Below are 19023 nucleotides of genomic sequence, written 5' to 3'. Positions count from 1 at the left end.
CAGTTAATTTAGCACCTAGCAACCAGAGACGTCACTAGTCGAAGGTGTGTCTACTCTGTGATTGGTGGGATTTTATTTCGAGCATTTTGATTGGTTCAGCAAAAGCCTTTCTTGCGATAGAGTGCGTATGTAACATCTCTGTTACATAATCATGGAATTAAACTAAAGGAATAGCGTACTGACAATCACAGCGAGTTTCTTTTCGGCTACAGTCCATACCTCTCTTTCATTTCAGATCCATTGCCAAAGATATCTAATTTGCTATAAAATATAGTTTTGTGCCACTAGAAAAAAATTAAGAGGTAGCCCTTTGTGTTAAAGTCACTACACAACAACAGAACCAACAAACGTGGTTTTAATTTAACAATCTACTCAAAAGTATTCCTGTCAACTGAAGAAGACAAGCTCTCTCTTACAAGTACTAGTTCAACTTTGGAGAATTAAGCTCAATGGCTTTTTGGACTGAGAATGACACTTTTGTTGTTGGTAATGGTAGGGAGCGTTTGTGCGTTACTAAGCGGAAAAGTTGGAGTCGTTCATTGGCGTTCAAGCGAGGAACTTTTTCTGGTGTCAGGAACAAAAATGGTACCAGAACAAGGCAGTGGAGAGGAAAAAGCTGGAGCCGCGAATCTGCGCATCTTGGATTACGAAGCGAGAAAGGCAGTGATAGAAATCATGCCGGGTTAAAGCCAACAGATATGGTAACAGATAAGCCTTACAATGAATGTTGTTACATACAGGCACTGAGTACCCCTGTAGCGGAAAATGAGATGGAAAAAGCCCCAAACGATTTAGTCAAAGAAGAAGAAGTTGACAGTAAAAGAGAGCTGGAAAAGACTGAACATCCACGTCGTGTTAGTTGTGTTTCTGTTTTTAACCTTCCCAATTTTTCTTCGTCGCAAAGAGTAAGGCGTATCGTTGTACAAGGAACTGACAACGACTCTCTTGGGTTCGTTGATGGAATAGCCAGGTATCCAAGGGAGGGCAAAGCTGCTGCTAAAGATAGTACACATGATGATTTGGCAGGCTTTCCCGCGCAAGAGATGGAGGCGAAAGTAAAGCATATCATTGTACAAGGAACTGACAATGACTCGCTTGGATTTGAAGATGGAATAGCCAGGTATTCAAGGGAGGGAAAAGCCGCTGCTGAAGAGAGAAGGGAAGAAGATTTGGCCAGCTTTCACGAGTACATTCGGAACCGACCTTCAAGAAGACTGGCTGTTTGTGAAGCGATAGAGAGATGTCAGACAGTGGCAAAAATCAATGGTGTAAAAATGACCACATTTGACATGCGCAATGATCTCAAAGACATAAACTAATCTCTGTGCGACACCCAAAATAGCCCATTTCATGCAGCGTTACATCGTGTCCACACCTAAACTCAAGCGAAAAGACAAACTGAACATATCGTAACTCAAGGGCTATCACATTAATGAAATCCACTCTAAAACCGTTAACAGTATCAAAACTAAATAAAAGCACGATAGCGCAGACCATTGTAAATAGTGTAGGATATTAGCTTTAAACTTTTGCGTATCCAGAAGTTATTTGATTAAAGATTATATTAGAAATTAGATTTGATGTAGCAAAACTCTGGTCAATTTACGTGTTACAACAATAAAGAACCGCGTGAACACATGTACCCGTGTTACAAAATTTATGCGAAATAGGAATTAGGGTGTGGCTTTAACGCCTATTTGCTGGGGTACCTGTGGTATACCAGCTATTTTCTTTATTTGGCTTCTTTATCGCAAACACAAATAGAACAAAACTTCGCTTAGGCAATATTGCAATACCTTGGACATAGGTATAGATCGAGCAAATAAAATAATTATGAAATAGCTAGCAGCCAAATGCAATAAATGAAATAGACCGGTGAGCCCATAAAAAAGAGTCAGAATTCCCCAATTATTAGTGTTAGTGTTAATGAACATGAACAACTTTTTTGATCGCAATTTGTAAACACCAACAAACTAACACCCATAATAAGACGAGGACAACATTAATTTTTATAAAGTACTTTTAAAGCTTCTTTTTATTAACCCAAAGACTAACATTTCAAGTCCTTCTACTTAAATTACCAATACTTCCACTATTTATTTGAAGAACAATACATCATAGATGTATAAAGATGGTGTACAATTCAATACACCATGAAGATTTAAAAGTAAAATCAAACACAAACTCATGTTAAAGATTTTTTATCAAGTATCTATTGATCAAAAGTTGTCTAGTTTGGTTTTCTTGACAGTGCTAGCCACGCTTTGTCATATAGACCAAAAGATCTATTACACGATGACTGTATCCATATTCATTATCATACCTGAAATAGGAAAATGTTTCAACAACCTTAAAAATTATACATTTAATAAGGGAAGGTGTGTTTATTTTCAGGGGGAGAAGAAGCCTAGACTGCGAGCTAAGTCCCTCTATTTCCCTTGGTCACTGTCCGTCTGTCTGTCCGTGTCGACTTTTGACTCATAACCAATCTTCCTCGACCAATTGACACGGACAGACAGACTTAAAGTGACCAAGGGAAATAGAGGGACTTACCTCACAGTCTATCTGAAGCCCTGTATAGGAAGTAAATAGGAACCTTAGATGGATTGAAAGTAAATTATCATCTTTGTGTGTGTTGGGTCAGACAGTATGAATACAAGATTCTTCCAGGACTGGACCAACTGGTCTAGTCATTCAAGCATCAGACATTTTCATCACAACATAAACTTAATCCTTGCCTAAAAACAGTAACCTTCAAAGGCAGATCCCGAAGGGGGGTAGGTGGGGGGAGGCATATAATGTAAAATCTAAACAAAAAGGTAACAGCCACCCTCTTTAAATCATTCCGGATCCAGCATGAACTTATCTGATATCTAAAAAACAGTATGAATAATTTCCCCTTGTTGCTACATGTATATCCCACAAGCTAAAACATTGTGCACTGCACTGGAAAGTCATAATAGACTTTTACAGAACTATCTTGACTGAACACAAAACAATGACCAAAGCTGAGGTTGGACTTGATGTGCAGTGTTCATACATTTACTGTATTTTATAAAGTTTAAGTACGACTTGAAGCCATTGTTTCCTAGTCACTCAAGCAAATCCAGGAAGGCCTATTTGAAAAAAGAGTCACTTACCAGGCAACCAGCTTGACGAATTTATCATTCAGGGCCAAGCCAGCCTTAGCGTCAAATATGCTAGAGGTTGTGTGGCCAATAAAGTCACTGGACACCACCTCATCTTCAGTGTAACCAAGGAATCTGCTCATCTCTTTGGACTCTGAGGCTTTCTTCACAGCACTCTTGATTTCGTCATATGAAGCCTGCATTTCAAGAAAATTGTGTTCAACTTAAATTCAATAAGTACAAAATCAGAGGACTTTGAGCCAAACTCTAAATATTAACAGTCACTTTATTTATTTATTTATTATTATTATTTTTTTCTTCAATAAGGTGAAGAATACTTACTCCTTTCTTAAGCCTAACGGTCAAGTCTACCACAGACACATCAGGCACAGGAACTCTGAATGCCATGCCAGTCAACTTTCCATTCAGCTCTGGAATGACCTTACCGACTGCCTTTGCGGCACCAGTTGATGCTGGGATAACGTTCTGGTGAGCACCTCTTCCATCACGCCAATGCTATGAAACATTTTCATAATTACAAATTATTGAAGTTTCAAAGAATATTTCTATTATATTGGCAAAATGACGAGATAGAAAGTGTGCACATGGCCTGCTTTCTCTCATGATGCACATGCTCCCAACCAATTGGAACAAAAGGTTTATAACAGTTATTTAATAACTTCATGGGAATGACATGACAATGGTCTGAAATGGGACAACATTACGCTGAGCCAAGGAGGTATAGTGTATTGTACCTTTCCACTTGGCCCATCAACAGTTTTCTGTGTGGCAGTATAGGCATGGATGGTTGTCATCAAGCCTTCCTCAATACCAAAATTATCATTGATGACTTTAGCTATAGGAGCAAGGCAGTTGGTAGTGCAAGAAGCATTGCTGAAAAAATAAACATTACAATTAAAGAAAATAATAAATTTGTTCCATCAATTCATGCTATCAGATGCACAAGTGGCATAATGGTTAAGGTTTAGACGGTACAGTTTTCGCCTACAACTATTGTATACAACACGCTCATGCCATCCTACAACTGGAGTCGTGGCAGTGTAAATCAAGCCTACAACTTGCCTATGACAGACGTGAGCATGTTGTATACAATAGTTGTAGGCAAAATTCATGCCAGTCTAAATTGGCCTTTAGAGCGCTCACCTCTCACCAATGTGACCCATGCTCCCAGACTCATATGTGAGTAGAGAGTTTATTTGGTTCTCTCTTGTGCTTAAGGGTTTTTCCCTAAACCCCCCCTCCCCCCCCCCCAATAACCCCAAACAATGAGCGCCACACAATACTACCCTCGTAAAACAAGGTAAATTTATTCATTCACTCTTTTCATTTATCATAAGCTATTATTTGTTGAAAATCTCAAAAAAGATATCCCCACCCACCATCCCATCCCCTTTTTCTAAGCCTCCAGCCTGCTTACCTGACAACATTCATGCTGGATTCATATTTCTCCTCATTAACACCCATAACAAACATAGGTGCATCGGCAGAGGGTGCGGAGATGATAACCTTCTTTGCACCTCCTTTCAGATGAGCACCGGCCTTCTCGATGGTGGTGAAAACACCAGTAGATTCAATAACAGTGTCGGCACCATGCTTTCCCCATGGGATGGTTGATGGGTCTTTGTTGGCAAACACCTCTATTGTCTTGCCATTAATGATCAGTTTTCCATCCACCACCTTCACCTCGCCTTTGAATCGGCCATGGGTGGAGTCATACCTGAACAGATAGGCCTGTTATAAAACATGGAGAGAGTTAGGCATATTTCTGTATAACCTTTGAAAAAAAACTCTGGGCTGATTTAAGCCATGACATGCCAAACTCACAGATTGAACCCTGAAACAAACTCTGGGCTGATCTAAGCCAGGAATTCCTAATTCACTGATCAAACCTTGGAATAAGTCTCGAAAGTCAGGCCATGGCTGATTCACAGATCAAACCCTGAAACAACTTCTGGGTTTATCAGTCAGGGCATAGCTAACTTATAGATTGAATTGGAAGTCAAAAACAACCAAGGTTAGAACCCAGTTGAGTGGAATCATACTATACAGTGTAATTGTCAACTAACAATTATTTTCCTATACAGAATCCCAAGATTTGGTAGTGATAATAATAATTACTCAATACAAATAATGAACAGGACAGCAGTTGGACATTAATAAAAGGCAAAGAAAATAATCATTAACATCACAAAACGTAGCTCAATGCGTGGCAGTTTGAGGTCCAACGTGGCACACGACAAAGAGAAAACTACAATTCATCTTTGCTCTTTTGTAACCACTTTTTTAATTCCACTTTTCTCAAAGCTAATTCAACTCTAAATATCTCAATTATTTTAAGCCAAACTTGTCGCAGACCGGATAATATCAATGGTTTCGCAATAAAAATATAACAGCTGTATAATTTGTACATTTTATATTTATAATTTGGCATTTTTAAATAACAATAATATCATATTTTCACTGGTGAAAACTGACTATAAATAACTTATAAAATGGAAAATAATTTATCAATTTAAAGAACAGATGGCAAAAATACTATTTTAATTCTTTTTCCTGTCAAAATGTGAATTTTAATTTTCGATTTGCTGTCGCTAAATAACCTGAAGCCAGAGTTGGAGCTAATAAATGCTTAAAAATAGACATAAAATATAAGAAATAGTAATATTTTGCCTGGTTTTAGCTTATCTAGTCATAGGAAAACCTTGTTTTGGTATAAAATAGTTGAACATGGGTTTTAAAAGGTTAAAAATCTGTGTTTTTTTACCATGTACTCTGCATCAAGGAAAGGATCGTTGACTGCGACAAGTTGAACATCGTCTCTCTCCAAACTAGCACGACAAACCAGCCGTCCAATTCGTCCAAATCTACACAAAAAGCACCGTAAGACATTCTTAATACGATCTCAGGTCTTGTGCAATTACTTAAAAAATGAAAAAGGCCTCAAAAGTGAAGAACTGAAGCACATGTCTAAACTCTCACCCGTTGATTCCGAATTTTATAGTCATTTTGATCAGATTTCTGCCAAGAATGTTGTCCTTTCTACTGAAAAATAAATGCAAAACACAATAATTATGACTTCAGCGGGTCAGAAAGAAAGAAATAGTTGTAATTGAGTGAAAAATAAGGAGTTTTTGCAGCAATTCTTACCTCGATGCAGAGGTTTTGCAAGAAAAAAGCCGACGCCTGATCGACAAATAGTACTTCAGTTTTATTGTTAGAAGAACTATTCTGATTGGCTGAGACCCGGGTATTTATCAGCTGATCATAAGAAATCGTGCAGTGTGACACGTAATATTCCGCGGGGGGGAGAGACGGGGAGTGTGATTCACCTCACACAGGAAACCCAAAAAACATTGTCTTGAAATATTCTTTTCTTTATTTAGATTCTGTCCGTAAAATATTAATAATGGGTCAAGAGAAAATGATAGCTGGGGAAGGGAGGGCTATATATCTCGAGTACATGGCCAATGGTGTTCATATATTTGAGAATAAAATATATTTGATTGGGCTGAAACATTGAAGAAATGAAAGAAATTCAGCCAATCAGAAGCAATCACCCTCACGGTCTGTCATGACAGCTACCTTTGAAAACATGGAAGCTAGACTGTAAAAGTTTGTTCACATCGTGCATAAATAACCTATCATGTGGCAGACTTTGATTTCCAATACCGCAGTGCAGCCATGACGTCATAAAAACGAAGACAAAGGCAAAATTCAGAAAAACAAACTTACAAGTTTACTTTCAGCAAATAATTTTCACAGCCGATCGCAGTTGATCTTAGTTTACATGGGTTACTATTGTAACTTTAAGTAAAAATAATAAAATCAGTTCGTATAATCCTCATATCGGTTAACAGAATGCAATGTTTGTTCGAATCTTCAAGCTATTTTTAGAATCAGTGCACTGCACTATTGACATAGAGACAAACTGGGTGCCGCAATTTTCTGATTTTCTGTAGCAGTTTTAAATATTTTTATTCTGTAAAATCCCACATATATGCCCTTCTGCTTTTAATCTCACTGGCCTACTATAATTTGGTCCCCCCCCCCCCCCCCCCCCAGTTATTAGCTCTTAAGCCTACCTAATAGTATAGTACTTCACGTTTACCACTGACAACGCATAAGAGACTGATTGGGGAAATAGAAGAAATGAATAAATAAATGCTTCCTCTAAAGAACCAGGAAATGAGGATCGAGGTAAGAGACATAAGCAAAGGCTCAAAGAGCAGTAATCTAGTACCAGTATATCATAATTATTTCTTCACAATTCTTTAATTTAAGAAGGTTACACATCTATGTTATTCAATGACTAGTACAAATATTTACATTTTGAGGACAGGGCCAGGTTGTACGAAGGGTGGATAGAGCTATCAGACGGATAAATCCTTATCCAGTTGATAAGTCGATTCTGTTATGCAATAAATGTATCCATTGGATAAGATTTATTCGTGGGACAGTGCTATCTACCCTTCATACAACTGGGCCCACTAGGATAATGTTTAACTAGAAATTCAAACTGAAGCAAACATCAGTTGAACCTTTCTTGTATGAAGGTCAACAATAGCTGCTAGCCTTAATACTGCAGGGCTCAACCTAATGGCTGGCCAATAGAGAATGTCCAGCCAAGATTGGCACTTGTCCAGCCACATGTCAGTAATGAATACTGTCTGGTTGTTAGAACTTCAAAGCAAACCCAGCGACAGCAGCAGAACCTTTCTTGGATGATGGCATATGAAAACCTTGAAGTCCTCCACCAGCAGCAGCAGCACTGCTACTATCGCTGCCATCTTTCTACAATTTGAAATCAATGAGACTATAGTTTAACACAAAATAAGTATATTCATTGCTCTTTTGACAGGGCATATGGTTTTACAGAGATTATTTCAGGCTTCTAGAAAATTGATAGAGTATGGAAAACCTAGCAGGTGTAATTTAGTTCTATGAAACAACCTCTGGGCTGATCTAAGTCAGGCAGGGCTAACTCACAGATAGAACCCTGAAACAACTTCTGGGCTGATCTAAGTCAGGGTATGGCTAACTCACAGACAGAACCCTGAAACAACCTCTGGGCTGATCTAAGTCAGGAATGGATAACTCATAGCACTGGAATTAAGTAAGCCAATATTAAAGGGCCACTTGGACGAAAATTGTTCCAAAATTAAAACTCTTTCATTCGAGCTGGAACTTTGCTGAAATAATCTTGAACACATTAAGAACCTCTCACTGAAATATCTTTCTAATATTCGAAAGGGTAGGGCCAAAATTTCGTCTGCCATTAATTTCTGTGTCACGGCCAACGAGTCATTATGTACAGCAGTTTTACGCTGTGACGTCATTTACTCAACACCGTCATGTTAGCATCGTTTTGACTATACACTTCTTGTTAGATTACCTGAAGTTTATTTGATGTTTTAAACGCGTTAGCGTGAAAAGAATCTCTAAACAGACTTTTTTTAAACCTTTGATACCTCTTCAAATATGATGGAAACTCCTTTGGACGCTCGCTTTGTCAATCCTGAAGAGTTAGAACCATAAGTTATAATGTATGAAGATGAAGCCGAACTAGAAGAAGAAGCAATGCGTGGGAAGAGGTTTTCATAAAAATTCCTTACGTTCATTTCATTATTTGTATTTGCTCATACTGTCCATGATATAAAGATCTTAAATTTGAAGTTTCAATGTAATCTAATAGTGATTGATGTTATGAAAAAAAACCAATTGCCTTTTGAATTCTGCGTTGTGATATAAATATTTGTGACAATATATTTAGATCTATGTGCCGAATAATTTAGAATGTGAGCTAGTAATTCTCCTAGCTGATTTACTACAGAACGGTTATCATTTGCTTCAAAATGTTTATTATGCATTGAATAGGTACAAACATACGATTATCTAATATCATCTTTGTAAAAGAACATGTCAAAGGTTTCTTATTTATTACTTGCGCGACAGCGGCGTCTGTCACTCAGCTCGTAGATTTTTCTTTCATTGTGTCGGATGTCTCGCGGACCCAATTGTGGGGTTGCTCTTTGCCCTTGTATGTAAATATACCTTGAAAAGTTGTTATCCTTAAAATGATTCGAATAAATCCCTGAATATCTCAGTCACTTCGCGCGATGGAACTGCTAGAATCTCGTCCATGCGTCCTACTTTGTTGTGATTCTTGGCGTGCCGAGATGTATTGAAATTTTCGAATTATGATCGTCAGTATTATTGTAACTGAAAAATTTCAGCGCCTAGACATTGTTTAGTCATATAGTAGTTAGGAAACGGAATGAAACATTATATATTTTCTGAATAAACCAAATAAACCGAGTTTTACAAACATGGCACATACATTAGCCACCAATGTTTTGGTTTGGGTTGAGTAAATGACGTCATAAGTACTCGTGCCAATCTTCTTGAGTCGAATTCTGTGAGTCAAAGGAAGTAATGGCGGACGAAAATAAATTGTAAAATTTTGGCCCTTTCCTTTCGAATATTAGAAAGATATTTCAGTGAGTGGTTCTTAATGTATTCAAGATTATTTCAGCAAAGTTCCAGCTCGAATGAAAGAGTTTTAATTTTGGAGCGATTTTAAGGAAACAAGGACTTACAAGTTTGGAGAACATCTCGCCACCTTCTGGTGGCTTAGGGCTGTGTTGGTAGTCTTTACGCCTTGGTCTCTGCATCATTTCACTTTTAGCAGGCCAAGTTGGGAACATGTCTGGATCAACCGGAAGGGGTGATTCCTATGTTTTTAGATAATATCATGGAAAAATCACTTCAAGGAAATATAGTTCTAATATAGTTTACTAAATACTAAATATTGTATTCAAGAAACAAGAAACAAGAAAAGATATTTTTATCTTTGGCATAACATTTTCCCATTCCAGACCATGTGTCATTCTCTTGTGAATATTATGATACTTTGCTTATATTATATCCATATCCAATTGTCCTCTCATGTGTGACTGTTAAACAAAAAAATGATACTCTAAAGAAAGGCAAATGGGAAGACAGTATGACCAGGTAAAAAGGTATCTTGGTCTAACATATAAAAAACACATCCAGCGCTGCTTACGTTAAAGTATTCATGCTTTAATGCTTCCTCTGCTGTGATCCTTCTGCTTGGATCATAAGTCAAAAACCTGGAAAACAAAAACCAAAATTAATAGTTACCCAGATTTTAATAAGGGTTCTAAAATATTTTAGGTAAAGCAGAAGGTTGAGCTGCAGAGAAGTAAGCCAATTTGGACTTCATGGCCAACTCCCAGATCGAACCCTGAATCAACCCAGAGTCATTTTGAGTTAGGGCAGGGCAAATAGCTCACAGATCAAATTAGGTGCTTGTTGGGTTTAGGCAGAGCCTTTCCTACCTGACAATGTTTAATCTTACCTATTTAGCAGATCAAAACCTTTGTCTGTAAGATATGTTCCAAAGTTATTTCTCAGTTGATTGTATGGATACTCTGTGAAGGTCATCTGGTGATTATAGAATGATAGTAAAAATATTTTAGAAATCTAACATCACAGAAAAAACATTTAAAGATGGAAGGGAAGTAGATGGAGCATAGCCTGATAATAACAGAGGCAGGTATAACAGAGGCAGGTATAACAGAGGCAGGTATAACAGAGGCAGGTATAACAGAGGCAGGTATAACAGAGGCAGGTATAACAGAGGCAGGTATAACAGAGGCAGGTATAACAGAGGCAGGTATAACAGAGGCAGGTATAACAGAGGCAGGTATAACAGAGGCAGGTATAACAGAGGCAGGTATAACAGAGGCAGGTATAACAGAGGCAGGTATAACAGAGGCAGGTATAACAGAGGCAGGTATAACAGAGGCAGGTATAACTAAAGATGAGGGAAAAATAGATAATCTTTTTCAAAACAAAAATAAAACAATAGGAATTGTGCATTCTTTTAGGTTAAAAAATCATGATTAAGAGTAACAGAATGAAAAGGTGTTTACAAGGTAGAGGTTTTACAGTACTTCCAAAGAATGCTAACAAAGCTTATTTTGTGTGAGGCTGATCTTGGACAACAAGAAAGTTACCCCCGTCTCTCCATAAAATAGCTGCGAATACCCAAAGAAGGTACTCATTATGAAAATATTTAAAGTTAAAGTGCTACTACGACGAAAATCGCTCAAACTTGGATTCAGCTGAAACTTCCTAAAAATACTCTTTAAAGGTCCAATAATCACTGTATGAAGTGTTTTCTCGATATTCAGTATGAAAGTATGATATTTTTACGATTATTTTTTGGAGTCTGTGACGTCATACACTCAACATCAAACATTGCTACATATATTTCTTTGTATATAAATCCTTAATATATTTTATTCCTATGAAGCCCAAAGGGTGGCTAATGTGCTTATTTCACATTACTTGTGACTATAATTTATATTTTGGGGTGTTTGGGTATTTCTTTCTCCCTTTACTACTGATATTTTGATCATAAACTACAAAGAAATGTATGGAGCGATGTTCGATGTTGAGTGTATGACGTCACAGACTCCAAAAAATAATCGTAAAAATATCATACTTTCGTCCTGAAAATCGAGAAAACACTTCATACAGTGATTATTGGACCTTTGAAGAGTATTCTTAGGAAGTTTCAGCTGAATCCAAGTTTGAGCGATTTTCGTCATAGTAGCACTTTAAGCAAACCTTTTTGACGTGAGGCAACTCAGAATATTTAGGTGGACCCGGCCATATTGAATCGCTGGGAGTTCCAAGTTCCTAAATAACAGAATATATTAATTAGTGAATTACTTTTATTTATCGTGCTGGTAATCACTGATTATCAATATGTAACATGACATTGCTGTATGTTATAGAGAGGATTAGTCTTTCTTACCTTAAATATTCGGTTGATTTGATCAATTTCTGACTTTCCAGGGAAGAGTGGTTTCATTGTTAATAGCTCGGCAAATATGCAACCACAAGACCAGAGATCAATGGGACAGGAATATTCCTAAGATCAGAATAAGAGTACTTTCATGCCCTAACCTTCAAGTATTATGTCATTAATCCCTGAAACAACCTCTGGGCTGGTCTAAATCAGGCACAGCAAACTCACAGATCAAACCCTGAAACAACCTCTGGGCTGATCAAAGTCAGTGCATGGCTAACTCCCACATTGAACCCTGAAACAACCTCTTATCTCGGCAGTTCTGAGTCAGGGCATGGCTAACTCACACATTGAACCCTGAAACAACTTCTTATCTTGGCAGCTCTGGGTCAGGGCACAGCTAACTCACAGATCACATTGGAATTTAGTGTATTAGGTTTGGCGAGGAACAAAAATGAGGGACTCTAGGGGTTATCGAGAGGTGAATACACTATGACACCTGATGGGAAGAGACAATATACTATCATTAAATATACATTGACTTTTCTGCATTCTGATTGGCTGAGTGTCTCAGCTGATATCATCTTGTATCATTTTTACCTTGATTCCAAGTAATAGTTCTGGGGCTCTGTACCACAGGGTGACCACAATAGGAGTATAATGCCTTAATGGTGATCCATACTCCCTTGCCAATCCAAAATCTCCAACCTGTAAAAAATTATAAGTAATAAATATAGGGAGTGGTCATAAATTAGTATAAGGGTGGGAAGAGAGGGTACATACTCCATACAAAGGGTATTAAACTATAGGCTATAGATGAAGTTAAATGATTACTAGTATTCTAACTGTTTGATAGACATCTCATCCATCTCCAATCCCTTCTCTACTAACTTATACGTTTCCCAAAGTATTTCAAGATATAGCTAGTATCTCATTATCATTGTTAACTCAAGGCGAAAGGATGATAATATCCCATAAATGTAAGATTATTACCTTGAGTATGCCTTCATTGCTTAAAAGTAGGTTTGAAGATTTAAGGTCGCGGTGTAGGATCCAGTTGTCATGGAGATGAGCCACTGCTCGAAGGAGCTGAACAAGAAGCGACTTGACTTCACCTGAGGATGAAGGAAAAAGATTAAATTTTAACTCTTTCATGAGTAAATATCCTTAAAAAAATGCTTTCTTTTATTTTATAATTCTAACCAGGTGATCTCAATTTGACAGTCCATCAAAAACCAGCCAATCATCACGCAGGAAAAAATCTGATCAGGCGGTCCATCGGAAAAAAACATGGTGGCCGAAGTCAGAAAAAATTACTCTCGTCACAACTGAATCTTTGCCTCCCTAGCTACGTTATGGACTAGCAATACATTTAAAATTCTACCTATTCTTATAATGAATACCTATGGGTCAAATGGTGCGTTTTGGTTTCAATTCTTTAATCAGATTATTGTGAAATGATACTGGAAGATACATACCAACAGAGAACTTGCTACTCATGTGCTCCATCAAGGTTTTCAGGTCATGTTCGACATAATCCATTACTATGTATATTCTATCCATATTGTTACCCACAACTATTTCCTGTCAAGAAAAATCAAAACACTAACAACATTGTCTAAAGTCTTAACAACACACAAATGAACATGCAGAAATTTTGGAATAAATTTTGGAACCTTTTCTTGGATGTAAGACTGTCTAATCCAATAAAAACATACAAGCTTGGCCATGATAAGCATTTTATTCATTAGGGCACAGCAAAGGGGAGGGGGAGGGTGAACAAAATTAAGGGGGTCAAAATAAAGGGGACTTTATTAATGGGCAGGGCATCAGGACGTAAATACAGACAGTCATCAGACAATGTCTGACCAGAAATGAAACATGTCTGGTTAAATCTTCGCCTTACTGGTCATTCTGACTGGTAGTGGTAAGCTAGTGAGGTAAAACTAATTTGAATAGGCCAGTCATCATTACCAGGGACTGACAAGCCATTATCTTAAACCCTAGGCATCAACAAAACCATGAAGTATTCAACAAATAATAGGGTATGAGTATGTTAAGGCATGAGCATGCAGCGCTCCTGTATATCAAAAGTGAACAAATCTGCCCAGGGAGGCGTGCATGGTCATGAGGGAGAATTTCACCTCCCTAATAGACCTCCTTGGCTTGGGCACGTTTTCTCATTTTGGACCACATAAAGTATCATTAATTCGTTTAATGGCTGCAATCGGTTGCAAATGAGAAGACACATGAATTTGGGAACAAATCAAAAAAAGAATCTTTTTCTCAAGGGAATGACACATGGTCTGAAATGGGGAAACATTACTCCCAAGCCGAGGAGGTCTTATGATCACTCAGACCACAAACTATTCTACATTTCCTCATGTCTTTCAATCTTTACACAAGACTCCTTACCCTGACAGTGACAATGTTAGGGTGTTGGCCTTTCAGCAATGTGTTAATTTCTCGTAGTGATGTAATAGGAAACCCTTCCTTCTCCTTCTCCATCTTTAATCTTTTCAGTGCAACAATTTCATCTGAAGACAAAATACTTTATGTCAACAGCACTTCAACAATGATTACTGCTTCTACAAAACGTATTTACACTAAAAAAGTTGCAATATTAAAAAGGTCATTCATTCATTAGGGACATTAAGTATGAACAAGCACAGGGGATGAAGGTGCCAAAACAATGTCTCGAACATGTTTTTAAAATGGTACTTCAAATGAACCATTGTCCTCTATAGATCAAACATAGAAAACACCAACTGCCATTATAGACAGAACGGCAATGCCAAGGATGATGGCAAGACATGAAAAACTGTTTTGAAAACATGCTTGGATCATCGTTTCGGCGATGCCATCCTTGATGCTTGGACATGCTTAAGGTCACTATGACATGTATTTACTAAGGCACTTACTAGTTCGCTTGTCTCGAGCACGATATACCACTCCATAAGTGCCTTCCTCTATTCTGTTCAGCCATACAAACTCTTCACTAACATTTCTACAGCCCTGTATACCAGGTAAATAATCTGGTAGTTTGCGTGGTTTTTCATCTTCTTTTTCATTCTCCTGTGATTCATTTAGTTCAGATTTCTCTCTTTCAGAATCTGACGAATCTTCATCACTACTTGGGTTGTCGCTCTCTGAATCAACAACTTCTGTTGAAAATTGTAATCTTTCCTGATCCATTAATATTTTGGAGACAGTTTGTTCTTTAGAAGTTTTTCTTTCAGATGAGGCTTCCCTTAACCTTGACTCAGAAGCATTCGATGTTTTTGATCCAGAATCTCTCTTGCTTGAACGACTTTCATCTTTCGAACTACTACTTTTCCCTTCCCTCCTTTTGCGTTTATAAGAATCTCTGTCCTCCCGTTTACTTTTATTAGATTCGGTCATTTCATTTCTATCTTTTATTGGTTGACTATTCTTCTCTCTTTTTGAAGATACTTTCTCACCTTTGTTCTGCTCTTCAGACTTCTCTCTACTTTTATTCTCTTTAAATAACTGATCATCACTACTGTCCTTTGAATATTTTGGCTTCTCTCTGCTATGCCTTTGTCCCTGGACTTCATCATAATTCTTTCTTCTTCGACTACTGTTTTTTGAAGGTTCTTCTTTATGACGTTCATATTTGTCTCTTGATTTTGACTGTTGTTCTGAACCATCTCTTTGTTTTCTGTCTTTTTCATGTTCTTTTCTGGAATCTGTAGTTCTTGATGATTTCATATTCACATCTTCGCCATTTTCATCTTTATTTGTTTTTATATTCTGCTTTTGTTTGACATCTTTTGTTGGGGATTCTTCTTCTTCCTCCTCACTAGAATCACTGTCATCTGAGTCATCACTCTCACTACTGTCTTTTTCACTATCATCGTCGCTATCCTCTTGATTTTCTACTTTTGTTTCTTCCTTTTTATTTTCAGATGTCTGATCGTTTTTCTCATCCTCCTCTTCCTCGTCCTCTGAGCTTTCTTCACTGTCATCACTGTCTGTATCACTGCTTTCTTCCTCTTCACTGCTTTCAGTTTCCTCCTTTTTATCTTGTGTTGATCCAGAAATGTCTTTTTCAACTTTGGTTTCTTCTTCTTCTTCTTCTTCACTACTTTCACTGTCTTCATCAGAAGATTCTTCTTCACTTTCTTCTTCTTCCTCTTCTGGTTGCACAGAAAATACAAGCGTAAGGTCAAAAAACGACACACAACAAAGCATGCTTGGGCACCAAATGTCTTGTCAATACCCTGAATCAAGATCTCTCAGGGCCTGACTAACTGACAGACTGAATTTGAATTTATCATATTGGCATTCACATTGGATAGTCTCTGTGCTTCCTAGAGACTAAGGAAAATCAAGGAATGCCAAAAACATAATCTTTAATGCAAGGCCATGTTCAGACAGGCAATTCTATTAATTTGAAAAATACAAAAATCTTGGACAATCAATTCCAATGGGGAAAACCTCTGTTTTTGGAAGAATGGTACCATTCCATAAGGAACACGACATCAATTAACGAACATGTTCAGTTCCCCAATGTATATAAAACCTTGTTGTATTTACATTAGCCCTATGCCAATGAAGGTTGTAGTATGCAACTGAAACATTTCAGTATAACTTCATTATTATTTATCAGTGTTGACTATTATTTTATGATTTCATATTCGCATTTGTTGCGGAAGGAAAACCAGACAAGCCAAAGAAAAACCCTTGAATCAAGGGAGATCTAACAAACTTTACCCACATGCGATGCTGAGTCCAGGAATCGTACCAGAGACCCTAGAGCTGAGGGGTGAGTGTACTATCACTTAATTCCCTAGACATAACCAGTACCAGCTTTGTCAGTATCAGCATTTACCTTCAGCAGTGGGTTTTTCTACCATCTCAACATCTACGCTTGTTCGTCGGCTATTACCTCTACTTCTCTGTTTACTGGTACCACTTTCAACATCTGAAATGTCACTTAGAATTTCACCTTCTTCTTCTTCAGCTGTTTTTCTTCTGCCTTTCTGTTGCATTGGTCTTTTTTTGCTACTTCCATCACTTTCAGTAGATACTGATACATCAAAAAAAAAAAAAAAATCAAAATATTAATAGCAAGTTTTTATCATTTTATTCTAATATTAAAGTATGATGATTGAACATGGGGGGCAGTGTGTGCCTGTCATGGTAGCCTGGTAATGAGATTCAATCAGCTGATTGATACCAAGCAATAGAATACTCTCTGGTTGATAGAACATGACGGGCAGTGTTTGCCTGTCATTGCAGGCTAGTAATGAGATTCAATCAGCTGATTGATACCAAGCAATAGAATACTCTGTGGTTGATAGCACATGACGGGCAGTGTGTGCCTGTCATTGCAGGCTGGTAATAATGAGATTCAATCAGCTGATTGATACCAAGCAATAGAATACTCTCTGGTTGATAGCACATGACGGGCAGTGTTTGCCTGTCATTGTAGGCTGGTAATGAGCTTCATGAGATTTATTCAGCTGATTGATACCAAAGGAATTCAACAGTCAACATATGACTAACTGTTATGACGATGATGAGGAGGAGGAGAAGGATAAGGATGAGGATGATGGTCATGGTCATGGTAATGATAATGATGACTTTAATGATATCAAATCTACATCTACATTTATTAAGTCAGCAGAAAAGCTATATTCAAAATGTACAGTTATCCACTAACTATGATGTTCATTTTACCGGCATTTGCATTACTAAGGCGCCACACTTTTTGCAATAGACTGCCGTCAATCAAGGCGCCAAAACTTCGGTTGATTGTTTACAAGTATTATGAGCCACACTCACCAGGTCTATCCAGGCCAATCCAAACGCGTGTGAATGACGTCAACTTGTTTGATTAATGGCAGTCTATTGCAAAGTGCACGTCGCGATTTTTGTCTGGGGTGGCCGCGTAGCAATGCAAACGCCGGTAATGATGGTATAAATGATAATGACAGAGATGACTTATTCAGTCATTGAGACGATAAAGAATAGCTACATTAATTATTCTTAACACTCACATGGGCTGCTGTGATCAGGACTGAGCTGATATATAATCTCCTGTGGGGTCAATGGCGAAGGACGTTTTGAAGACGATCTGGACTCGATCTTTAACGATGGACTTGACGTAGCAGAACTTTTGCCGCTCAGACGAGAACCCTCTGTTTCTACCTCGAAATATTCGTTGTCTAGTTTTCGGCGTTTTTCCTGACGAATTTCGTCAAGGGTCTTGACTTTCCAATCACCTGCTTTTGGTAGATTTTCATCTTCTTTGATGGACGAGTTGTCATAATCCTCCTCGTTCGAACTTCTTTTTCGAGACCATTTTGCAGTATTTCCAGACATTTTAGATATCTATGATCCTCCTTGTTTGTGTAAAATTGGAAATGCTACTTGAATCGCTTAAAAAATGGACCGTTTTTTATAGGAATAAGGGGAAAATTCTAGGAAAGCCAAAAACTACTTCCCATCATCTTTGCCGCCATTTTGGAAAACGTGATTTATACGTCCGTACCAATCCCTCTCGGGTAGAATAGCCTTACGGTGCATTGTGGGTCAACATATTTACCGCAGGGAGCCCAAGAAACAAACCCGAAAATTAAAAATTATCAAATAAACTCATATCTGAATCAGTTGCACTAAATTATTTATTATAGCTTAATTTATGCTATCGTAGGGTACGACTACTAGACGACTGAATAAAATTTCCCTGACAATCATGATCTCACTAGTCTTTCTCAATCACCTGGACTGCGAGTATCCCATCTAGCCATAACCCTTCTTCAATCCCATCCACAGGAAAGAAGCCGAGTTTCCGGTAGGAAGAAAAACCGGAAATAATACCTTGAACCAAGGAGCTACTACTCTACTCGCATATGTTCTAGTGAACCTAACCAGAGGTGAACACACTTTGAACGTTTGATTTGAGCCCAGGATGTGCGCGCGCTCAAAAACCGCTGAAAAATATACTGAAGAAATAGAAAACGCGCGCGCGTGCTGTGTGCTGTCATAAAGCACGTGGGGGTTGGC

At 37.9% G+C, this 19023-nt stretch overlaps 2 protein-coding genes across 3 annotated transcripts; both read right to left on the bottom strand.

The window, feature by feature from the left end:
* Positions 1–2002: 2002 nt before the first annotated feature.
* LOC116300146 (uncharacterized) lies at positions 2003–6355 on the bottom strand. 2 transcript variants are annotated; one of them, XM_031708933.2, is made up of 8 exons: positions 6297–6355; positions 6129–6191; positions 5914–6013; positions 4567–4880; positions 3884–4022; positions 3471–3644; positions 3141–3325; positions 2003–2323 (listed from the first exon to the last, which is right to left on the bottom strand). In XM_031708933.2, exons 2-8 carry the CDS (start codon positions 6152–6154, stop codon positions 2254–2256), a joined length of 1008 nt encoding a protein of 335 aa, XP_031564793.2. In that variant the 5' UTR covers positions 6155–6191; positions 6297–6355; the 3' UTR covers positions 2003–2253. The 2 variants fall into 2 exon arrangements, with proteins under 2 accessions (XP_031564793.2, XP_031564794.2); XM_031708934.2 differs by having other exon boundaries at positions 6129–6188; positions 6297–6351.
* Positions 6356–7402: 1047 nt separating this feature from the next.
* LOC116300139 (uncharacterized) lies at positions 7403–18474 on the bottom strand. The gene is made up of 13 exons (XM_031708924.2): positions 18015–18474; positions 16844–17041; positions 14910–16148; positions 14404–14525; positions 13467–13572; positions 12982–13103; positions 12589–12696; positions 11995–12111; positions 11805–11876; positions 10528–10613; positions 10213–10279; positions 9746–9880; positions 7403–7940 (listed from the first exon to the last, which is right to left on the bottom strand). The coding sequence occupies exons 1-13, from the start codon at positions 18337–18339 to the stop codon at positions 7824–7826; spliced, it is 2814 nt and encodes a 937-aa protein (XP_031564784.2). The 5' UTR covers positions 18340–18474; the 3' UTR covers positions 7403–7823.
* Between the last annotated feature and the right edge of the window lie 549 nt (positions 18475–19023).

Source organism: Actinia tenebrosa, unplaced genomic scaffold (genome assembly GCF_029948245.1).
Source record: "Actinia tenebrosa isolate PJP-AT-01 unplaced genomic scaffold, QUT_ActTen_1.0 PGA_scaffold14__42_contigs__length_11649687, whole genome shotgun sequence".
In the NCBI taxonomy this organism is placed as follows: Eukaryota; Metazoa; Cnidaria; class Anthozoa; order Actiniaria; family Actiniidae; genus Actinia; species Actinia tenebrosa.
Note: the sequence above shows the minus strand (reverse complement) of the source record. Positions and strands in the feature narration are given on the sequence as shown.